Source organism: Barbus barbus (assembly GCF_936440315.1).
Source record: "Barbus barbus genome assembly, chromosome: 28".
Lineage (NCBI taxonomy): Eukaryota > Metazoa > Chordata > Actinopteri > Cypriniformes > Cyprinidae > Barbus > Barbus barbus.
Window position 1 is genome coordinate 26,967,304 of NC_136756.1, and position 17,467 is coordinate 26,984,770.

A 17,467-nucleotide genomic window follows, 5' to 3' on the forward strand; every position below is an offset into this window, starting at 1 on the left:
GCTTTTGCGCAAATCTCTCCAAACTTTCCAACCAAGTGGAGGATATTTTGATGCGAAGGATACACGCACGTACTCTCTGGAAATGTTCTTTTGTGGACATTCTCGTTAAGTAACCCCTTAACGTTTGTCTTTTACGCTGGGAAGAGCTCTTAGGATTTCTCCGTTGTTCACTTGGACATGTTGCGCAGCGGCGCAGCTGCGGGATTGAAATAACGCTGCCGTTGCCGGAGTTTCCTGAACCTCGCCAACATCTCGGGCACTGCATCTTCGGGCAGGTGCTCCTTTCTGAGTGTGTTTGAAGACGGTGCCATGCGGAATTTGGAACCGCACATCGAAGGGCTGTGAAATCTGCTGGAAACGCGACATTTACGCAGAGATGGGTATGTTTCCGTTGATTTGCACGAGTGGAAATAAATCCGTGTTGTCTGTTGGCTCTCTGGATACAGTTAGGATACGAGATGAATCGAAACCCTAAGATCGTTTCTTAAAATAGCATTGCTGTGGGATCTATAAGTGCGTTGCATGTGTCAAATGAATTAAGCATCTTTGACTCTCTCCTTGATAGCGTGCAACTTTCATCACGCATACCTGCAGACATCATATAATGGAATTTATTGCCATATATTAGATTTTGCACGAGTGTTGTGTGATCAACAGGCTGTCTTTCTATCTGATGTCTTACTGTCCTGATTGGATTCACTGATGCTGGTAGATTCTTCTAACTCACATCTGTGCTGCCTCATATCCTCATATCTGTCCTTGCAAATTCCATTTAAGGAATTCTAGGCGTATACACTGCATTTTCATACTTCACTATATGGGACCCAAATAACTATGCAATTTGTGAAGGACAGGTAAAATCTGCAGTTATGCACCAAGAATGCTGTCAGTTCTTGCATCCTTCAAGAGAAAAAAACCCTCCTGATTTTGATTGATGCTTCAGAGCAAATAATGCTGTCATAGCGGAAAGCTGTGATTTCCTGTTTGATTTTATGCAGTCATTCATGTTGCTTGGAGTGCAGAGGTCTTGTTGTAGTCTCTGAACTGTTGCTCTGAAATGTTGAAATTTGAGGATTGAGGGAATATCGTCCCTTCAGATGCCTTTAAAATCATTCTGTAATTATTGAGAGCACAGATGGTTGTCCCCATCATAAATAATCATAATCAGATCATAAATAACACCCCGCCCCATTTCCTTTTCCAGTGACCGCCCTGTATAATGTATGGAAAAGTAATTCATTCAAGTATGACTTAATGAAATGGTGCAGGAAGTGTGTAAGAGCAAACAGATGAAACAAATATGACTATTGTGTTCAGAATAGGAGAATTGTCATCATAATGGCCGGGTGTTGTAGTGTCTTTGTGGCTGTTTACTGAGCAGATGATGTAGGTGGATGTTCACTTCTGTGCCTCACAGGTGTGCTGTTCGCTCGACTCCCTCAGCTCACACTCATTCTGTGACATTTCTAAAAAAACTATAGAAGATGTAAATGTTTGGGTGAACCTCCAAGATATGTCACAAAATAGTTGTTGCGTAAAGAGAAAAGAAAAGAAAATTTACTAATCAACTAAGCAGCCCTATCCTATTTTTCATGACCTTAATGTGCAAAAAAAAAAAACACACAAAAAAACAACAACAAAAAAATCTCATTACTGTAATACAGTAATGAAAATCATCCTGTGTGCACACAATGATTTTATTTTCAATAATCAGCATAATAAAAATTTTATCCAACAATTAAAATAGCACTTTACTCTCTAAATAATATTTTTAATTGTTATTACAGTAGTTATGATTTCATCTAATATAGTAGGCTAGTGATTATGCATAAAAAATGTCACAATAAAAAAACAATTTTATATATATATATATATATATATATATATATATATATATATATATATATATATATATATATATATATATATATATATATATATACACACACACACACACACACACAATGGACAAGTACTCAATCTGTTTTATTTTTTAAAATAAATAATGATAACATTAAATAATTAATTAGTTAATCAAATACAGTTTTTATAGTTTAAGTTTTTAAATATCTTATATATTGTTTATTTTCCTCTAGACTTTGGGGTGAAATGTAGTTTATGCATTTCTGGACGGTGTGAGAATCACCTGTATAATAATTAATTGGTTCGTTCACTTATTTATTGTGGTATATTTTTGGTTTGTCATTTGCACTGCAAATGCATTGTGTGGAAGTGAAATGCATGCCATAATAATTTACCAGAATTTAACTGTCATGTCAGTAGCATGCAATGTTGCCGTGTCTGTCACTCTGTGACGATGATACCATTGTCCCATGCTGGCATGCTCAAACAAGCTGTAAAGCAATATGATAATAGCACAGCATGAAGAACAACTACTTACTGTCATATTCCTGTTAAGTACCTCAGTGCGATATTACAGCACTACAGAAAGGATAAGACCTGAAGCTAATTCCTCAATCCCCCTCCTCTAGTTCTCGCTACCTGTCTCACTTTACCGCAACCCACTGAAAGACATCTGGACACATCAAGTGTCCATTATTAAACGTCTAAGAGCTTTTCAAGGTAATAGAGTGGAGAGGGTGTCAAAACCGATAACTGGGGCTATAGACGGAAAACATGTCAGCCAGTGAGAAATGGACACAGGAAGTAGCCGTATCAGTTTCTCAGATTTGATTGCTTAAACTGTGAAGACAGATTCTCGGTTATGACCTGTTCCGTCAGGGGAAATTAAAATGTGGGTAATGGAAATATCATTAAGTTTGATAGGAGGAATATATATTAAAAAAAACTGTAGATGTGAAATCTCTTTTGTGACTGTTGCATGTGGGCTCCTCTTTGAATGTGATGGGATTACTTCAGAGCTGTTCAATTTTGTGTCAGATTATCTTTGTGTGAGATTAGCACTGCTGTTTTGGGATTATGCTTTTCCTGCTCACACAGAAACAAATCACAGATGGGATTAGCGCGGAAAAAGTTGGCCACCGTTACAGGGAGCTTTTCCGCAGGGCTCTGGTGATGCTGTATGTGCTTTAAATTATGCTTGTAGTTTATTGTATGTGCTATGCAGTGAAAGAAATTGCATGAGGAAGTACATAATCATAAAAATCAATCTATCTACCAACAGGAAAATTGTGTTGCTCAGAAATGGCTCTTTCATAGCTCCTTACTGGATTTACTCCTTACTGGAACACACAGCAAACTGTTTCAGAAAACAGTTCTTAAAATAACTATTTTATTGTTAAAGTACATTTTAATAATCTAAATATACTGTATATATCCAAAGGGAGCTGTTTTTGCTGAGATGCCTTAGAAGGACCATTTTTGGTTACCCAAAGAATCATTTAGTATTTTGTTTGTTTTTTTAGTTTGAAGAACATTTTAATAATCAAAATAACCTTTTTCCACTGTAAAGAACCTTTTTTGGAATGGAAAGATTGCATGGATGTTAAAGGTTCTTCTTGGAAACATTGTCAATAAAGAATTTTAAGAGTGTATATTTGTATCTGTAATGCTAGGAAGGTAATGTCATGTGAGAAAGAAAAATCAAAGTGAGATCGCTGTTGTATCTCACTTATTTCACTTAGACAGTGATGGCATGAATTGGAAAGCAACTGAAGACTTTTGATGAATGCTCATGATGATCTCATATGTGTCTCCAGAGATTGCACTACTAAAAATAAAGGTTCTTTATTGGCATCAATGGTTCCACGAAGACCCTTTACCATCCATAGAACATTTCCATTAGACAACAGGTTCTTTAGTGGAATATTAAGGTTCTGTAGATTAACAAAAATGTTCTTCACACTAAGAATATGATTTTTTTTTAGTAGTATTATTTTAAGAACTGTTCGCTCAGATGTTCTTTGGGGAGCAGAATAGTTCTTCTTTGGTATTGCTGCAAAACCCCACTTTTTGAACCTTTATTTCTAAGAGTGAAGAGCCATTTTGGGTTCCCTAAAGAATCTCTCAGTGAACAGCACTCAACCATTATTTTCTTAGTGTGAAGAACATTTGATTAATCTAAAGAACCCTTTTCCTCTAGAAAGAATGTTTTTGTCCAGTGTAATGGTTCTACTGACGTTAAAGGTTTTTCATGGAACCATTAATGCCAGAGTGTAACACCTCTCATGTGTTTCTTCTAGACTTTCAGATGAGGTCTCAAAAAAAGTCTACCATCAAAAGTCAAATAAAAGTCTTTTTGTTTTTCAGTGCTTTCTGACACAAATGAGTTAACAGTTGTCATACTGTAAGAATATCAAGCTATAAAATTAATGTGGATAGAAGCTCAGATCGTTTGACCTTGGGAGAATTTCACTGGAAATGCTTGTGTTTGACATTCGATCACAGACGTCTTTTATATCTTAATATGTTGAGACATAAAAGAGACATACGTGAGATTACTGAGGCTAAAAGTGTCTCTTTGCTCACCATTCCACCCCTTTGCTGTGTAGGAAAAACAATTGCGATATTAAAGGGATCTCATTTAGATTTTTCTTTCCCATGGGTATCTAGCATCCAGTCTGTGAGATTGATTTTACCACAAGAAAGGCTTTGCAGAAACTGGGGTTCTGAGACCTGGATGTGGACGTGTTTTAATGTTGGTGGCATGATGAATGAGTTTTAAGATCAAGGGCTGGTTTACACGCACTATTTGACTGCATCTTGGCTGCCGTTCCTTTACCGTGATGAATTGGATGTAGGAAGGTGGGGGAGGCCAAGATGCACTTATGTTATCATGCATATATGTGGAGAAAGACTAATTAAATGGAGGTTTTCAGGTTGGCTCTTTTTGTACTTAAAGTGTGACTCGTGAGGGTGACTCCAGCCGCTACGCTGTGAGAGTTAATTAAAACTTTGAGAATTTGCATGCGAACTCTATTGGGTTGTACAGTTGCTCCTTGTGTCCTTGTGTACCTTTGCATAACTTCGTGTGATCTTGCCCAAGGTGTACTGTGTAGCTGGTAATATTGCAGAGACTAAATTGATTTACCCGTCTCTCTTTTTCTAATTAGGCTGTTCTGGCCTTCCGAAGTGACGTGTGTACAATTTTAAGGGCTAGAATGCTTTACATTAGTCTAAAAAGGGTGTTCTGGGTAGTCTGTGGGATTGTTCATGTCAAAACCACATAGACATGTCCTGGCAACCACCTACAGTATTTTGGTGGTGAGTTTTTCACAGTGCTGGGTAGTAAACGATTACATGTAATCTGGATTATGTAATCAGATTCCAAAAATTAAATTCTTGTAATCAGTGTTTGGGGTAACTCATTACACAAGTTATGTAATCAGATTACTTTTTCAAATAACTAGTAAAGTAATGCATTACTTTTTAATTTACAAGAAAAAAATTCAAATTTGTTTGTTTTCACATGTATTGACAGATAGATTTCCTGTACTCATGTTAAGAGAGTAATGCAGTATTGTAATGCTTTACTTTTAAAAGTAACTTTCCCCAACACTGCTTGTAATTAGATATTACATTTTAAAATACTCTTAATCAGACTACAGCTACTTTTTATTGATTACATGATTACATATTATTCACATGGTATTTTATTTGTGTTTTATTTGTTGTAATGTATGTTTTTTTTTTCAGTGACAAACACCTCAGTTTATTTTAGAAAATGTACAAATCTAGTTAAGGTAATTGTTCTAATGTCTTTTTATTTTTCATATGAGCAAATAACCTTCAGTGTCTTACAATGTGAACTGGATCTGGAGAAGTGCATGTGGAGGTAAAGCTACTTGTCGTGTCCAGGTGTACATTTTTTGTAAGCCTCAGTGCTCAAAAATGGATTTGCATGCAGCGGTAACATGGACTTTTACTAGGAACACTTTTACTTTTGAGTGCATTCACTGGGAAACAGGCGTTAAGTTTTATAACCATAAACTTTTGCACTGTAACACATTTACTTCAGACTCTTCCCAGGAAGATTAGGGACTGTGTTTTTCTCTCATTATTTTAAATGAATTCAAAGGCAATTTGCAATGCCACACTGAACCGATTGTCCTGTAGATAACAGGTTGTTCAGCCGGCCTACTCTCTGTCTTCAAGACTATTAGATTTGCCCGTTTCATTCAATTGACCTACACAAAATGTTTCGATTAGATCTAAATCTGGAGGCTGGTAAACAGTGGTTGGGTTGGATGATTCAAACGCATTGCTGCTCACCATTGTACATTTATACAATTACTTTTATATTTACTCAATAGTTGTAATATGATTAAAGGTTCAGATGGTAAGCCTTTGTGCTGGCCACTCAAGATAAACCAATAATTTCCTGTTTTTGCTCCAAGAACAGCAGACAAAGGACTGTTATCAATTTTGGCACACCCTTAGCTAAAAAAAAAAAACCTCATCTCTGCCCAAACTGAGGAAAAAGCTCAATCAGATAACAAAGCATAAAGAGACACTGAGCCAGCCAAAGAGGAAATGGAAATTTTCACTGTCCTTCATTGATTGGCAAAGATGTTTTCATTGATTTCAAATATTTAGCTTTTTTTTTCTTTAAAATAGTCATTTAGTCATCTTTTTGTAGTTTATTTACAGTATGAAACCCTTATTTCATTCATTTCTTCTAGGGAATACAAAAGGAGAAAAACTCTGCTGGTTGCTGTTTTCAATGCAGTTACAGTGAATGGGGCTGAAGCTTTCAAGCTTTATAAAGAACACAAAAGCACCATAAAAACGTATCACAAAAGTAGTCTCATGCACTATATGCCAAGTCTTCTGAAGTCATTTGATAGCTTTGTGTAAAGAAAAGACCAAGATTTACATCATTATTCACTAATTATCTTCTCCAGTGAGCTGTTAACCTCTGGGACCGGCTCATTGAGTCAGTTATTTGAGCTTGAGAACCAGTCCAATTTGTGAACGAATCATTTGAATCCCGAGTTATTCAGACAATTCAGTTGTGAAGTGGATTAATCGATTCATCAGACTCAAAAGAATGATTCCCTCATGAACCAAGCACAATTGATCAGATTTGTATATTGTAGCAACAGATATTTGATTCCACTCTTTTTCATTTAGAAAGCAAAACAATCACAAGGACATCTGGACATCATACAATTCTCTCTCTCTCTTCCATATTGTTGTGATACTTGTGTCTCTATTTTTCATCTGTAGCTTATCTTGTTTGGTACTGTAGTCTTCTTTATCTGAAAAATTTCCAAGTTCTTTTTTTTTAATAGTATCTTTGAATTCAAACTGTGAACCATAAGTCAACAGTCTGGTTTCTCTACCACAGAGACAGTTTATTGGAGCCAGTGTGTAATTATAGTTATTAAGAAACCTTAAAGGGAATGTTTTTACTCCCTTATTTGAATAAAGTTACACTTGCCTATTGAATTATTTTGGTTGCTTCAAGGTAAAGGTGTATATTTGCTTTCATTTTTAATTAAAGTACATGAACTAGAAAAATCAATTGACATCGGCATACTTTAAAAGAATGCCAAATACTGGTCTAGAGCAACAATTTGCATAGTAATCGCATTAATGGGAAATGAAGAGAAGGTAAATACAATTCTGACTTGAAGCAACACAAATAAGTTCTTACTTTCCTCCTACATTCAGGATTTTATTCAGTAAACATTGCCTATGTAATTTGATAACCTACTTTGTGCAATCTGTGCAGCGGGACTAATTAAGTATGTACTAATCCTTGTAAGTAAGTTATCATCAGTTTTTGACTAAATGCAAAAGACTAGGATTCAGCATTGACCGAATCATGGCTTATCCCTTCTTTCTCTTTGTGTTTAATGCAGGATCCCTGGTGAGATCCCGTTGGCTGATGATCCCCCTGCTCGTGCAGGCCTGGCTCTTGGCTTCTCAAGGCAGAGTCCGAGAGAAACCGTGTCCCCGAAGCTGCCGCTGCGATGGCAAAATAGTGTATTGCGAATCAAATGCCTTCCGTGACGTGCCAAAGAATGTTTCCGTGGGATGCCAGGGCCTCTCACTGCGGTACAACAGCTTGGTGAACCTCAGGGCTGGTCAGTTTGCCAGCCTCAGCCAGTTGGTCTGGCTGTACCTGGACCACAACTACATAAATGCAGTGGACAAACAAGCCTTTCAGGGTGTTCGAAGACTAAAGGAATTGATCCTCAGCTCAAACAAGATCACACATTTGGAAAACAGCACGTTCCATTCAATCCCCAACCTACGCAATCTGGACCTTTCCTACAACAAACTTCAAGTTCTGCAGCCGAATCAGTTCCAGGGCTTGCGCAAACTATTGAGTCTCCACATCAGATCTAATTCCCTCAAGACGGTTCCCATGCGAGTGTTCCAGGATTGTCGAAACCTAGAGTTCCTTGATTTGGGCTACAATCGACTGCGAAGTCTTACCCGTAACGCATTTGCGGGACTTCTAAAACTGACTGAGTTACACTTGGAGCACAACCAATTCTCAAAGATAAATTTTTCTCATTTCCCAAGGCTGAACAACCTCCGTGCTTTGTATCTGCAGTGGAATCGGATAAAGTCGATAACCCAGGGAATTACATGGACCTGGACCTCTTTGCAAAAGCTGGATCTTTCTGGAAATGACCTGCAGGTGTTGGATTCAAGCATCTTCCAGTGTCTCCCTAACTTGCAGACTCTTAATCTGGACTCCAATAAGCTAAGCAACGTGTCTCAAGAGGCCATATCAGCTTGGATCTCTCTTACTACCATCAGTCTTGCTGGTAACATTTGGGAATGCAACCCCAGCTTATGCCCCCTTGTAGCTTGGCTGAGGAACTTCAAGGGGAACAAGGAGACCACCATGATTTGTGCTGGACCAAAGGAGGTCCAGGGTGAGAAAGTCATTGAGGCTGTTGACACACATGGAATCTGTAAGATGACCCCAACTCCTTACCAGCCGATATCCTCCACCGTAAGCTCCCCATCCAAACCTGGACGTTTCCCCTTGCCCACCATGTTCAGGGTGAATGAGAAAATAACACGCAACAATGCTGTTGCGCTTTCCCCGACGGCTGCGTCCCCACCCATCCCTGAGCAGGACTTTGAGCATGTTTCGTTCCACAAGATAATTGCCGGCAGCGTCGCCCTTTTCCTATCCGTGACCATGATCTTGCTAGTCATTTACGTCTCCTGGAAGCGTTATCCCAGCAGCATGAAGCAACTGCAGCAGCATTCCATGGTGAGAAAACGCCGGAAAAAGGCGAGGGAGACAGAGCGAACCCTCAGCTCCCCGCTTCAGGAATATTATGTGGACTACAAACCCACAAACTCTGAGACCATGGACGTACTGGTCAATGGGACAGGACCCTGTACCTACACCATCTCCGGCTCCCGAGAATGTGAGGTATGATCCGTCGCCCTCCTAAAATCCATTACCACTGCGGGGAACAAGAGGTAAATGTCCAGTCAATGTGAGGCGAAAAAAATTGTGTTGTCCCCCCCCCCCTGTTCCGCTGCTAGCTGTTCCCCTCTAATGGGTAGGAAACATGGGTCAGTGCATGGCAACTTGAGTCATATGTTCTCAGGTCTGTAATCAAAGTTTTGTTTCCTCCTTTTACCTCAGGTATTGTAAGATATAAAACATCCTCAAGCCAAAAACACCTTGTTATATAATCAAACAGCAACACCGGTTTGGGGAATTTTTACTCTCTGCTGGCTTATAGCAAAACATTGAGTATTGCTTTTAAAATACACCACTGAAAAAAATGGTGTAGCTTCAAACTGGTTCAAGTCTCTGTGCATTGCTCCTTTCCTATCCTCTGTGTGTTTTTGCATTATTATCAACATGCAACACCCCAGGCAAATGGCAGTAGAGTCAAATAAATTGCAGTGGCCTGCTTGTTTAAGGAAAGAGACTGAAAAAAGACATCGATGAAATGTGAGAGCTAATATATTGGTCTGGTTCCAAGATAAATATTTGCCTCATTTTGGATTCAAGGTAGCAGTGACCGGATTATTGAGGGGTTGGAGAGATTTCCCTTAATCATGTACTTTGTCAGACAAATCACCAATTCAGGACGTAATTAAAGATATACATTGCTGATCCTTGTACGTAATTCCCCCACATGGCCACTCTTGGCAATTGCATCCCATAATTTATGCAATGTCATAGGTTCTCCCCATGAAATATGACAAGGCCCAGGTCCAGACATAGAGGAGCTTGAGAAAATAAGCGAAAAGCCTTTTGCCACAAAGCGGCTACTCAGGGGAGTCAAAGTACACATACATTACAAATTACATTTCTATTCAGGCCGAAACAGCAAAAGCAAAGGCAATCTTCCTGGTAGAAATATATTCAATGTTCACGGGTCTAATTATGCATGGCTTTCAGCAAAGGTCATCTTGAGTATCGCCTCCATCACAGTGTTAGAACAAGTGAGATCAATAGGGAGTCTAACTTAAAGGACAGCCATCATTTTGTTCTGTTTTGTTGATTCAGTGTATTATAGGTAAATCCGCCTGGCAGTTATATTCTCATTGTAAGTAACGAGCAAGCCCAAGGGATGCATTTCAACAGCTTTAAAAATGATAAAGCTGGTTTGCTTTCAGCTATTCACAGGAAGTAATAACAGGAAGTCCTGTGAAACAAGGTCAGATTAAATAATTATTAAGGTGAATTAATGAAATTCACAAATGGATATAATTTACAAGTGTTTGACTAAGAGGCTTAGCGATTTGTTTGGAAGTGCTATGGTGATTGTCTTTGCTTTCGCACCAGTAAAAGGTAATATTTCATTTTAGTGGTTTAATCTGCATTGTAAACAAGGTGCTCTGCTTTTCCGCTTGTGTATTGTCACCATGTTGATTCATTTGCTTTATGGTCTTTCTGTTGTTAGCATCCATCATGTCCTTTGCTCCTTTGTTGCTCCTTTTGTTGTGTTTTTCTGTCTTTTGACAATTACTAATTTTTCAGTAAATGTAGAACTGAACCCTGCATTTTTATCAAGTAACCCTTACTGCTAATGTGTAACAGTGGTAGTGTGTGTATGACCTTATGTGAAACATGTTTCCCCTGTTGAACCCAAAAGCAAAAGCATATCATTTAATTTACAGCATTATGTATTCTATATAATGCTAGGATGCTCTAACTCTGTTTTTGTGGTGCGTGGCATGCTAAACATCAGAAAAATGAAATGCACTATAAACCTATTTATATTAACAGTCTATTGCAAATTAGCCTTTTATGAAGCATCACAGTGAACTTCCCACCTATAGTTTAAAATAAGATCTATACACAGTGACAGGCACACAAATAATTATTTTTTACTAAATCTGACTGAATTCAGATCATTTTAGCACATTATATCTAAAGTTTGAGATTCCATATGATTGGGATGTAAGTTTGTTCCCCCTCAGTTTTAATATTTGGTTGCATCCTTGTACTATGGGAATATATCTTCAACTACAAGGTTTTATAGTCTGCCTGACTCTCCATCTCTCTCTTTAATCGTACGGTTGCTCTCCTGCTTGAGTTAGATGAGTCCCTGACAGCTTTTTGTTGACAAGGCAGAACCACAGGAAGTCCAAGCAGTGGGCCATTACTGAAGCCCCTTGATGTTGTGAGCAGTCAGGCTGGCCATATTTACAGCGAGAAGGACGGTGATTCTATCTCGGAAAATTGGAAGTGTCAAAGCGAGATCAGAGACATAAAGCTATGGCTGTCATAAAGCAATTTTTATCGAACGGTGATAACCTGTGACCTCCTGTGACCTCGGTCAGTGGCATTGCTCATACGCACAGATCCGCAGAACAGAAGAGGTATAGAATAACGTCGGGCTGATAATATAGTGTGATTGTGGACCGGACTGTCTTCTACACTCACAGCGATGGACAGAGAATAACAGATTAAAGCACTTCTTTCATTTTGAAATGGATGCTTGGCAGTCAGTATTTAGAAATATGAGTTTTCATGTCTCTTGTAAATTGGTGGTTCATATTTCAGTTGTAGTTTAGCAGAAATGGGGAGCTTGATAGCCCCTGGTCACTATATGTTTTGCGATCTCCTTTCATGTTCCACTAAAAAAAGAAAGACATACAGAATTAATACGAGATCAGAATGAGCAAATGATGACAGAATTTTCATTTTTGGGTGCAGTTTCTTTGCAAAAATTCTGATATTCCTTTGACACTATTGGTAATGATGTAAGTTTCATAAGTGACTAACTAGAAGCAGCTTCCACTATGATAACTCTTCGACCAGATCAAAAAAATCTGGGGATGAGAAAATAGTTTGATTCTACAACTTCCTATCTGTCATTGCAGATGTATTAATGAGCGATACGCATGTTACACCGCTGTGAAGTCCCTGCTTAATCATTGTGACCGTGTTTTGGCGTTTCTCCAGAAGAAGAGCTACTGTTAAAAGCCAGTGGGCTTTGGCAGCATTGTTTCAGCGTATTAAAATGAACAACAGCTTCCCTGAAACTACAAATGTCCTCTTTAGCAGAACAGGGCCCTCTCAGAGCTCTCTGTTGGGTCAGCTCCTTTTGCTCCAAATGGCGAAGGCTTCGTCCTTGAGTTCTGGACCGCTTCCCGGTGTTTCTGGCTCAAGCAGCGGTGCTTCACCTTTTCTACCGCAACTATCCCAGGCAACCAAACCTTTACTCGATTGTTGTATTATACAAACACAGAGCTGGGACTTAGAGATTAATGCGTGTGTTTGTATTGGTGTGGTTGTGCATCTCTCTTTCAAGGACTTTTGCTATGAATATTCAGTCTGAATGTGATTCTGCAGGGATTTCAGACAACAAAACAGCTCTGTTCCAAGAACTACCCAGCATGCTTATTACCTGGACAGCATTTTCAAATTATATATATATATATTCATACATGCACATTAGCGGTCAATCATTTGGAATGATTCAGAATTTTTTTTTTTGAAAGGTCTCTTTGTGCTCACCAAGGCTGTATGTATTTACTGTCACTTTGATTTATTTTTATTGTTGAATTTAAAATATGAATTTGTATTTTTTTCAAATTGGCTTCACAATACAGTTCAACTTAAATTATATTAAACTGACTTGGAGTTGAATCTTGGTTTAATTAATTTGATGAGTTAAAGTATCATATCGATCATATTGATCATACGTATGAACACAAAAAATTGTATCTACTGTAAAAATAGACTACTAAATTATTTGTGTATACTATGCCTGGAATATTAATAACAATTAAATGTTAAATTAGCGACATGCTAATACCAAACTCTAGTTTAGTGTCCTGCGCACGTGTTGTGCACTACAATGTTTCAAATCATACATTTATAAGCTTCCAATTGAGTTGGACATCTGCTTGAGTAGGCAGCAGACAGCAGGATTTGGAACAGAGCTGATGTGTATTTATAATAAAAGTGAAATTCTCAGGGAAGAGATGACATATGAATGCATAAAGAGTATGTTCACTCATTTGACATCTGGGATGCAGTGCTTAATGAACATATGTCAGAAGTGAGAGTGATCCTCCTGCAGTGGAAAAGCTGGAAGGAAGCATCTAAACAGAAGTCTTAAATTTCACAATCTTTAACAAAACTAGGCCACAAGGTAACAAAATATAACCTGGAGGCGATGCACCTTGGGTTGTTAGTGTCTTGTTGAATGATGCATGCCAGTGAAGGATGCTGAAGGCTTTCCTGTGGATTGCAAGAACAAATTGCTAAGAAATCGAAAGCAGAATCATTTAGGCCTTAGTCACTGACCTTGATTGTAAAAGCAATGCAGGGTACAAATAGTCATAATGCATCCTTAGGCTGAATGTGTGTGTCTGGATGTTATACTGCAAGTTGATGTACTAGAATTTGATTAGATTATTGCATTTTATTTAAGTTTATAGCATATACTGAAGAATAGTGTATAATGAGACTAGGAACATTTATTATTAAAGTCAATGTTGCTCTTTAGAAGCTCTTGACGCATATTTCATGTCTTTTTTAGAATAGCATACTGATGAATTGCGTACAATAAAACCACAGTTTTGGACTTTTGGACTACCGTTGACTAAACAACAGCATTAGAGTATCACTTACTTTTTATTTTATCTTTCAATAGTTCTATAAAGTAAGGGAACCGAGCCTTTTATAGCACTGACCTGTCAGGTCAGACAAAATAAGTCACTGATGGGTGTTTAAAGCCCAAGCTTTAGCGGTGGCTCTCAGGCAAAGCCAGACCTCTAATGAATTGATAATGAAATGCAATTATACAGTTCCATTCAGGCAAGCGTTCGGGACAAAAGGTATCATTCAAGCGGTTGTCGTAAGCCTTGACCCCAGATGACTGGAATGCTGTTGTTACTGTCAGAAAGATGGTTGAACCAGGATGAGATCGCTTGTGATATTGATTCTTGGTGAGTCCATGAGAGATTTCATCATTGATTCTGGTGGATTGGTTATACTTCACCAAACTCTACAGTTGCGCCTAATGAAATGAAACCCTTCTGTTCTCATTTAGTTTGTTTTCCTCTTTACTACAAAAGTGATTTACATAATTATCTTCTCTGAGCCTCATAATCAGAAAACTTTGTTATAGAATATAATGGTGCAAAGGCACTTGAGTCACTCTTAAAATTGCCTAAATTGTATTGCATTAGATAGCAAACTGACAAATGTTTTAGGATAATTTCTCTGGACCTTTTTTATACACTCTTGGGTTTTCACTGATGGGCTTTTAGATGATGTTTAGTAATGTGAAGCAGTTCTCACAGGTTTAGTCTGATTTTAATTATTTAAACAAATTTTAGGCTACTTCCATTTCTGAGTGAAAGAATATTGGGTGGGAAAAAATGGCAAGGATTTAAAATAATTCATTGGGAATTGATTGAACGGCTCAATATGGCAGGTGGATGGAGAGGTTGAAAATCCTTTCAAAGACGGAGTATGGCATTATATTTTGATGAAAACAAACAAAAACAGACTTTTTTTCATTAAAACAACATGCACTGATAAACCATTCATAATAAGACCAAAAATGTAAATTAAGTATTGAATATTTCATTTAGTACACATTTACATACTAGATTGAACTAGTTCAAAATAGCAAGGAAAACCTGGTTTTCCATTTCACAACCCCTTTTAAAGACCCTTTAATGCACAAGGGATGGGATAAGAAAGTAAAAACACCCCCTCCCATCACTGTCGCTTCTCTCCTGCGGCTGTCCTGGTTTTGGCAGTGTTTTGGGAGTGTGGTAAACGGTGTGAGACAGACACAAACACACACACACTGTGGCAGACAGTGTGGTGGAGCTGCACCCTTGTCTGTCTGTGCTGGCAGAGAGGCACACAGCTGTGAGGAGGGCATTGCTTTAGCCTTCATTGTTGCAGTTGAGTGTAAAAGCTTTGTTTTGGCTGGCCACACGGCTCAGGTGCCTTTATTGTGCGTGGGATTGAATCCAGACTCGCAGCTGCACGCGTAAAGCAACTCAAGAGCACCTCTTCTGGAGCCGATTAGTTTTTTAGCACACTCTGAAGAAAACTAGTTGGGTATATGTACTCTGATTAGATAATAACTGTTCAGCAGTGATCTCCTAACTACACTTCGAGTGCAGTGTAGAGGATGTCAATTGATTCAGCAGGCATTTGCATTTGCATTGTGTGGAATTTGTAAATTATCCAGTTCCAGGACAGACTGAATGACAAATCCAGTGTCATGCAAGATTCGATGCATGATTTGAAATGATAGAAAATTATATATGGATAACACTATAATACGTTTCAATTTGTTAACAGTTGTATTGGGCTTCATGACCTACCCTGTAAAGGTTATTTTAATGAAAAGAATGTAAATAAAAACAAATTATACTAAGAAAATACTATTTCCTATTTCAAAAATATAAATTTAATTCAATGTGTTACGTGCTGTTTCTTTGTAATTATTTGTGAAATTTTCCTAGCAATTTTTCAGTTATTTATTTTTATTTTTTCTATGCATTTTTATATTTATTCATCTTAATAAATAATGCTACTTTCTAAATATACTATTGTTAATTTGTTCATTTATGCTGTTCAGAATATATGGCATAATATGTTATTTTATAGGTTTTTTTAAGTGTTGTTGAAATGTTTTGGTATACCATTTTAATTCAAGAAATTTATAATGTTATAAAAGGTTTCTATTTCAAATAAATGCATTCTTTTAAATCTATTTATCAAAGAATCTTTGAAAAAAAAATGTATCATGGTTTCCTTTAAAATATTTGAAAAAAAAAAAAAAATTAAACAAGATAAAGAGTAAATGCTGTTAAAATGTTGTTGATCTGAGTCTTTAACCAATAAAATATTTAAATCAATGTCACATTATATAACCAGAGCTACATAGTTAAATTCAACCCTTACTTGTTTTCTTATTAGATTGAAATGTAAGCTATAGCTCATATTATATTATTCATAGATTCACTTCTACTCTCAAATTAAATATGATCTATATAGTACAAGTTTTGACATCCTGATGTTAGGTTACACTCAAGAACATGTTATTTCTCATGCTGTTTATCAGCCTGAGCTATTATTATTATACTACATTTTTCATAAACATGCACAGATTATAGATTATACCATACATATTATACAGATTATGCCATAAAACATACATCAGGTGCTGGATCTGGATCGGGTTTGTTCTGGTACAAATTAGGTTCTGGTTCTCTTCATACAAGACATCTTTCTTGGACTCTCTGCTCAAATGCTCTCTCATGTCATTTTCCCTCTTACATCAGCTCCACATACGGTTCTCTGCCGAGGTCCACCGATTTGATTGACAGAAAGGTGATTTCATTTTAATTTAGGGCCAAACCCCCAGTTGATCCAGTTCTGACCAGAGCAAGTCAAGCGTTAACAGCCTCTCGCCCTACTAACTACGGCGAATCTTGACATGTTTCTGCTCGCACTCATTCTCTGCCTGTGCAGCGTCTATTCGAATGAATGTATCAGATATTTCAGTTTTGAAAGAGAATATGCATGTGTGATAAAGACAATTTGATGACAATATTATTTATTCATGCAGTAATATTCCTATTGAGTAATATTTCATTTTGCTCTCTTGACTTCAGAGCCGCATGATTATATCATGAAGCATCAAGGGCAATTTTATTCCAATGCAGAAACCAGCACAAATGTGATAAAGATGTTTCTCAGCAATATCATAAATGATTTAACATCTAGGCAGCACGGCAACCATCAAACGTGATGCAACGTGTTGCGTCTATCCAGAAGAGTTTTCGGTCAGAAAGTGGAGCGTCTATCAATCTGGCATTTCTTTTGGGAATGCAGCATGGGACCAATGAATATTTATTTATTTGTTTATAACATGAGACCCTAATCGTATGTCCTCTGGCTAGAATGAATAATATCTGTGTTTTTTTTTACCTCTTTTCCTTTTTCTGTGAACTAATGGCCTTACGCCTTCTTAAGGGGCCGTTATAACCTAATAAGATCTTTTTTATCCTGTGTGCTTGAAGCAACTCTCAATGGTCTGGCTGTAAAATGGAGGCATTCGTG

General features: G+C 37.5%; 1 protein-coding gene across 1 annotated transcript in view; it reads left to right on the top strand.

Moving 5' to 3' along the window:
- Positions 1-376: 376 nt before the first annotated feature.
- LOC306848833 (leucine-rich repeat transmembrane neuronal protein 4-like) overlaps positions 377-17,467 on the top strand; it is a gene marked incomplete at both ends in the record, with an annotated part of 116,562 nt that continues 99,471 nt past the window's right edge. The window contains 2 exons of the mRNA XM_079383583.1: positions 377-380; positions 7,788-9,328. Coding sequence (XP_079239709.1) covers positions 377-380; positions 7,788-9,328 — 1,545 coding nt within the window. The remainder of the gene's footprint in view (positions 381-7,787; positions 9,329-17,467) is intronic.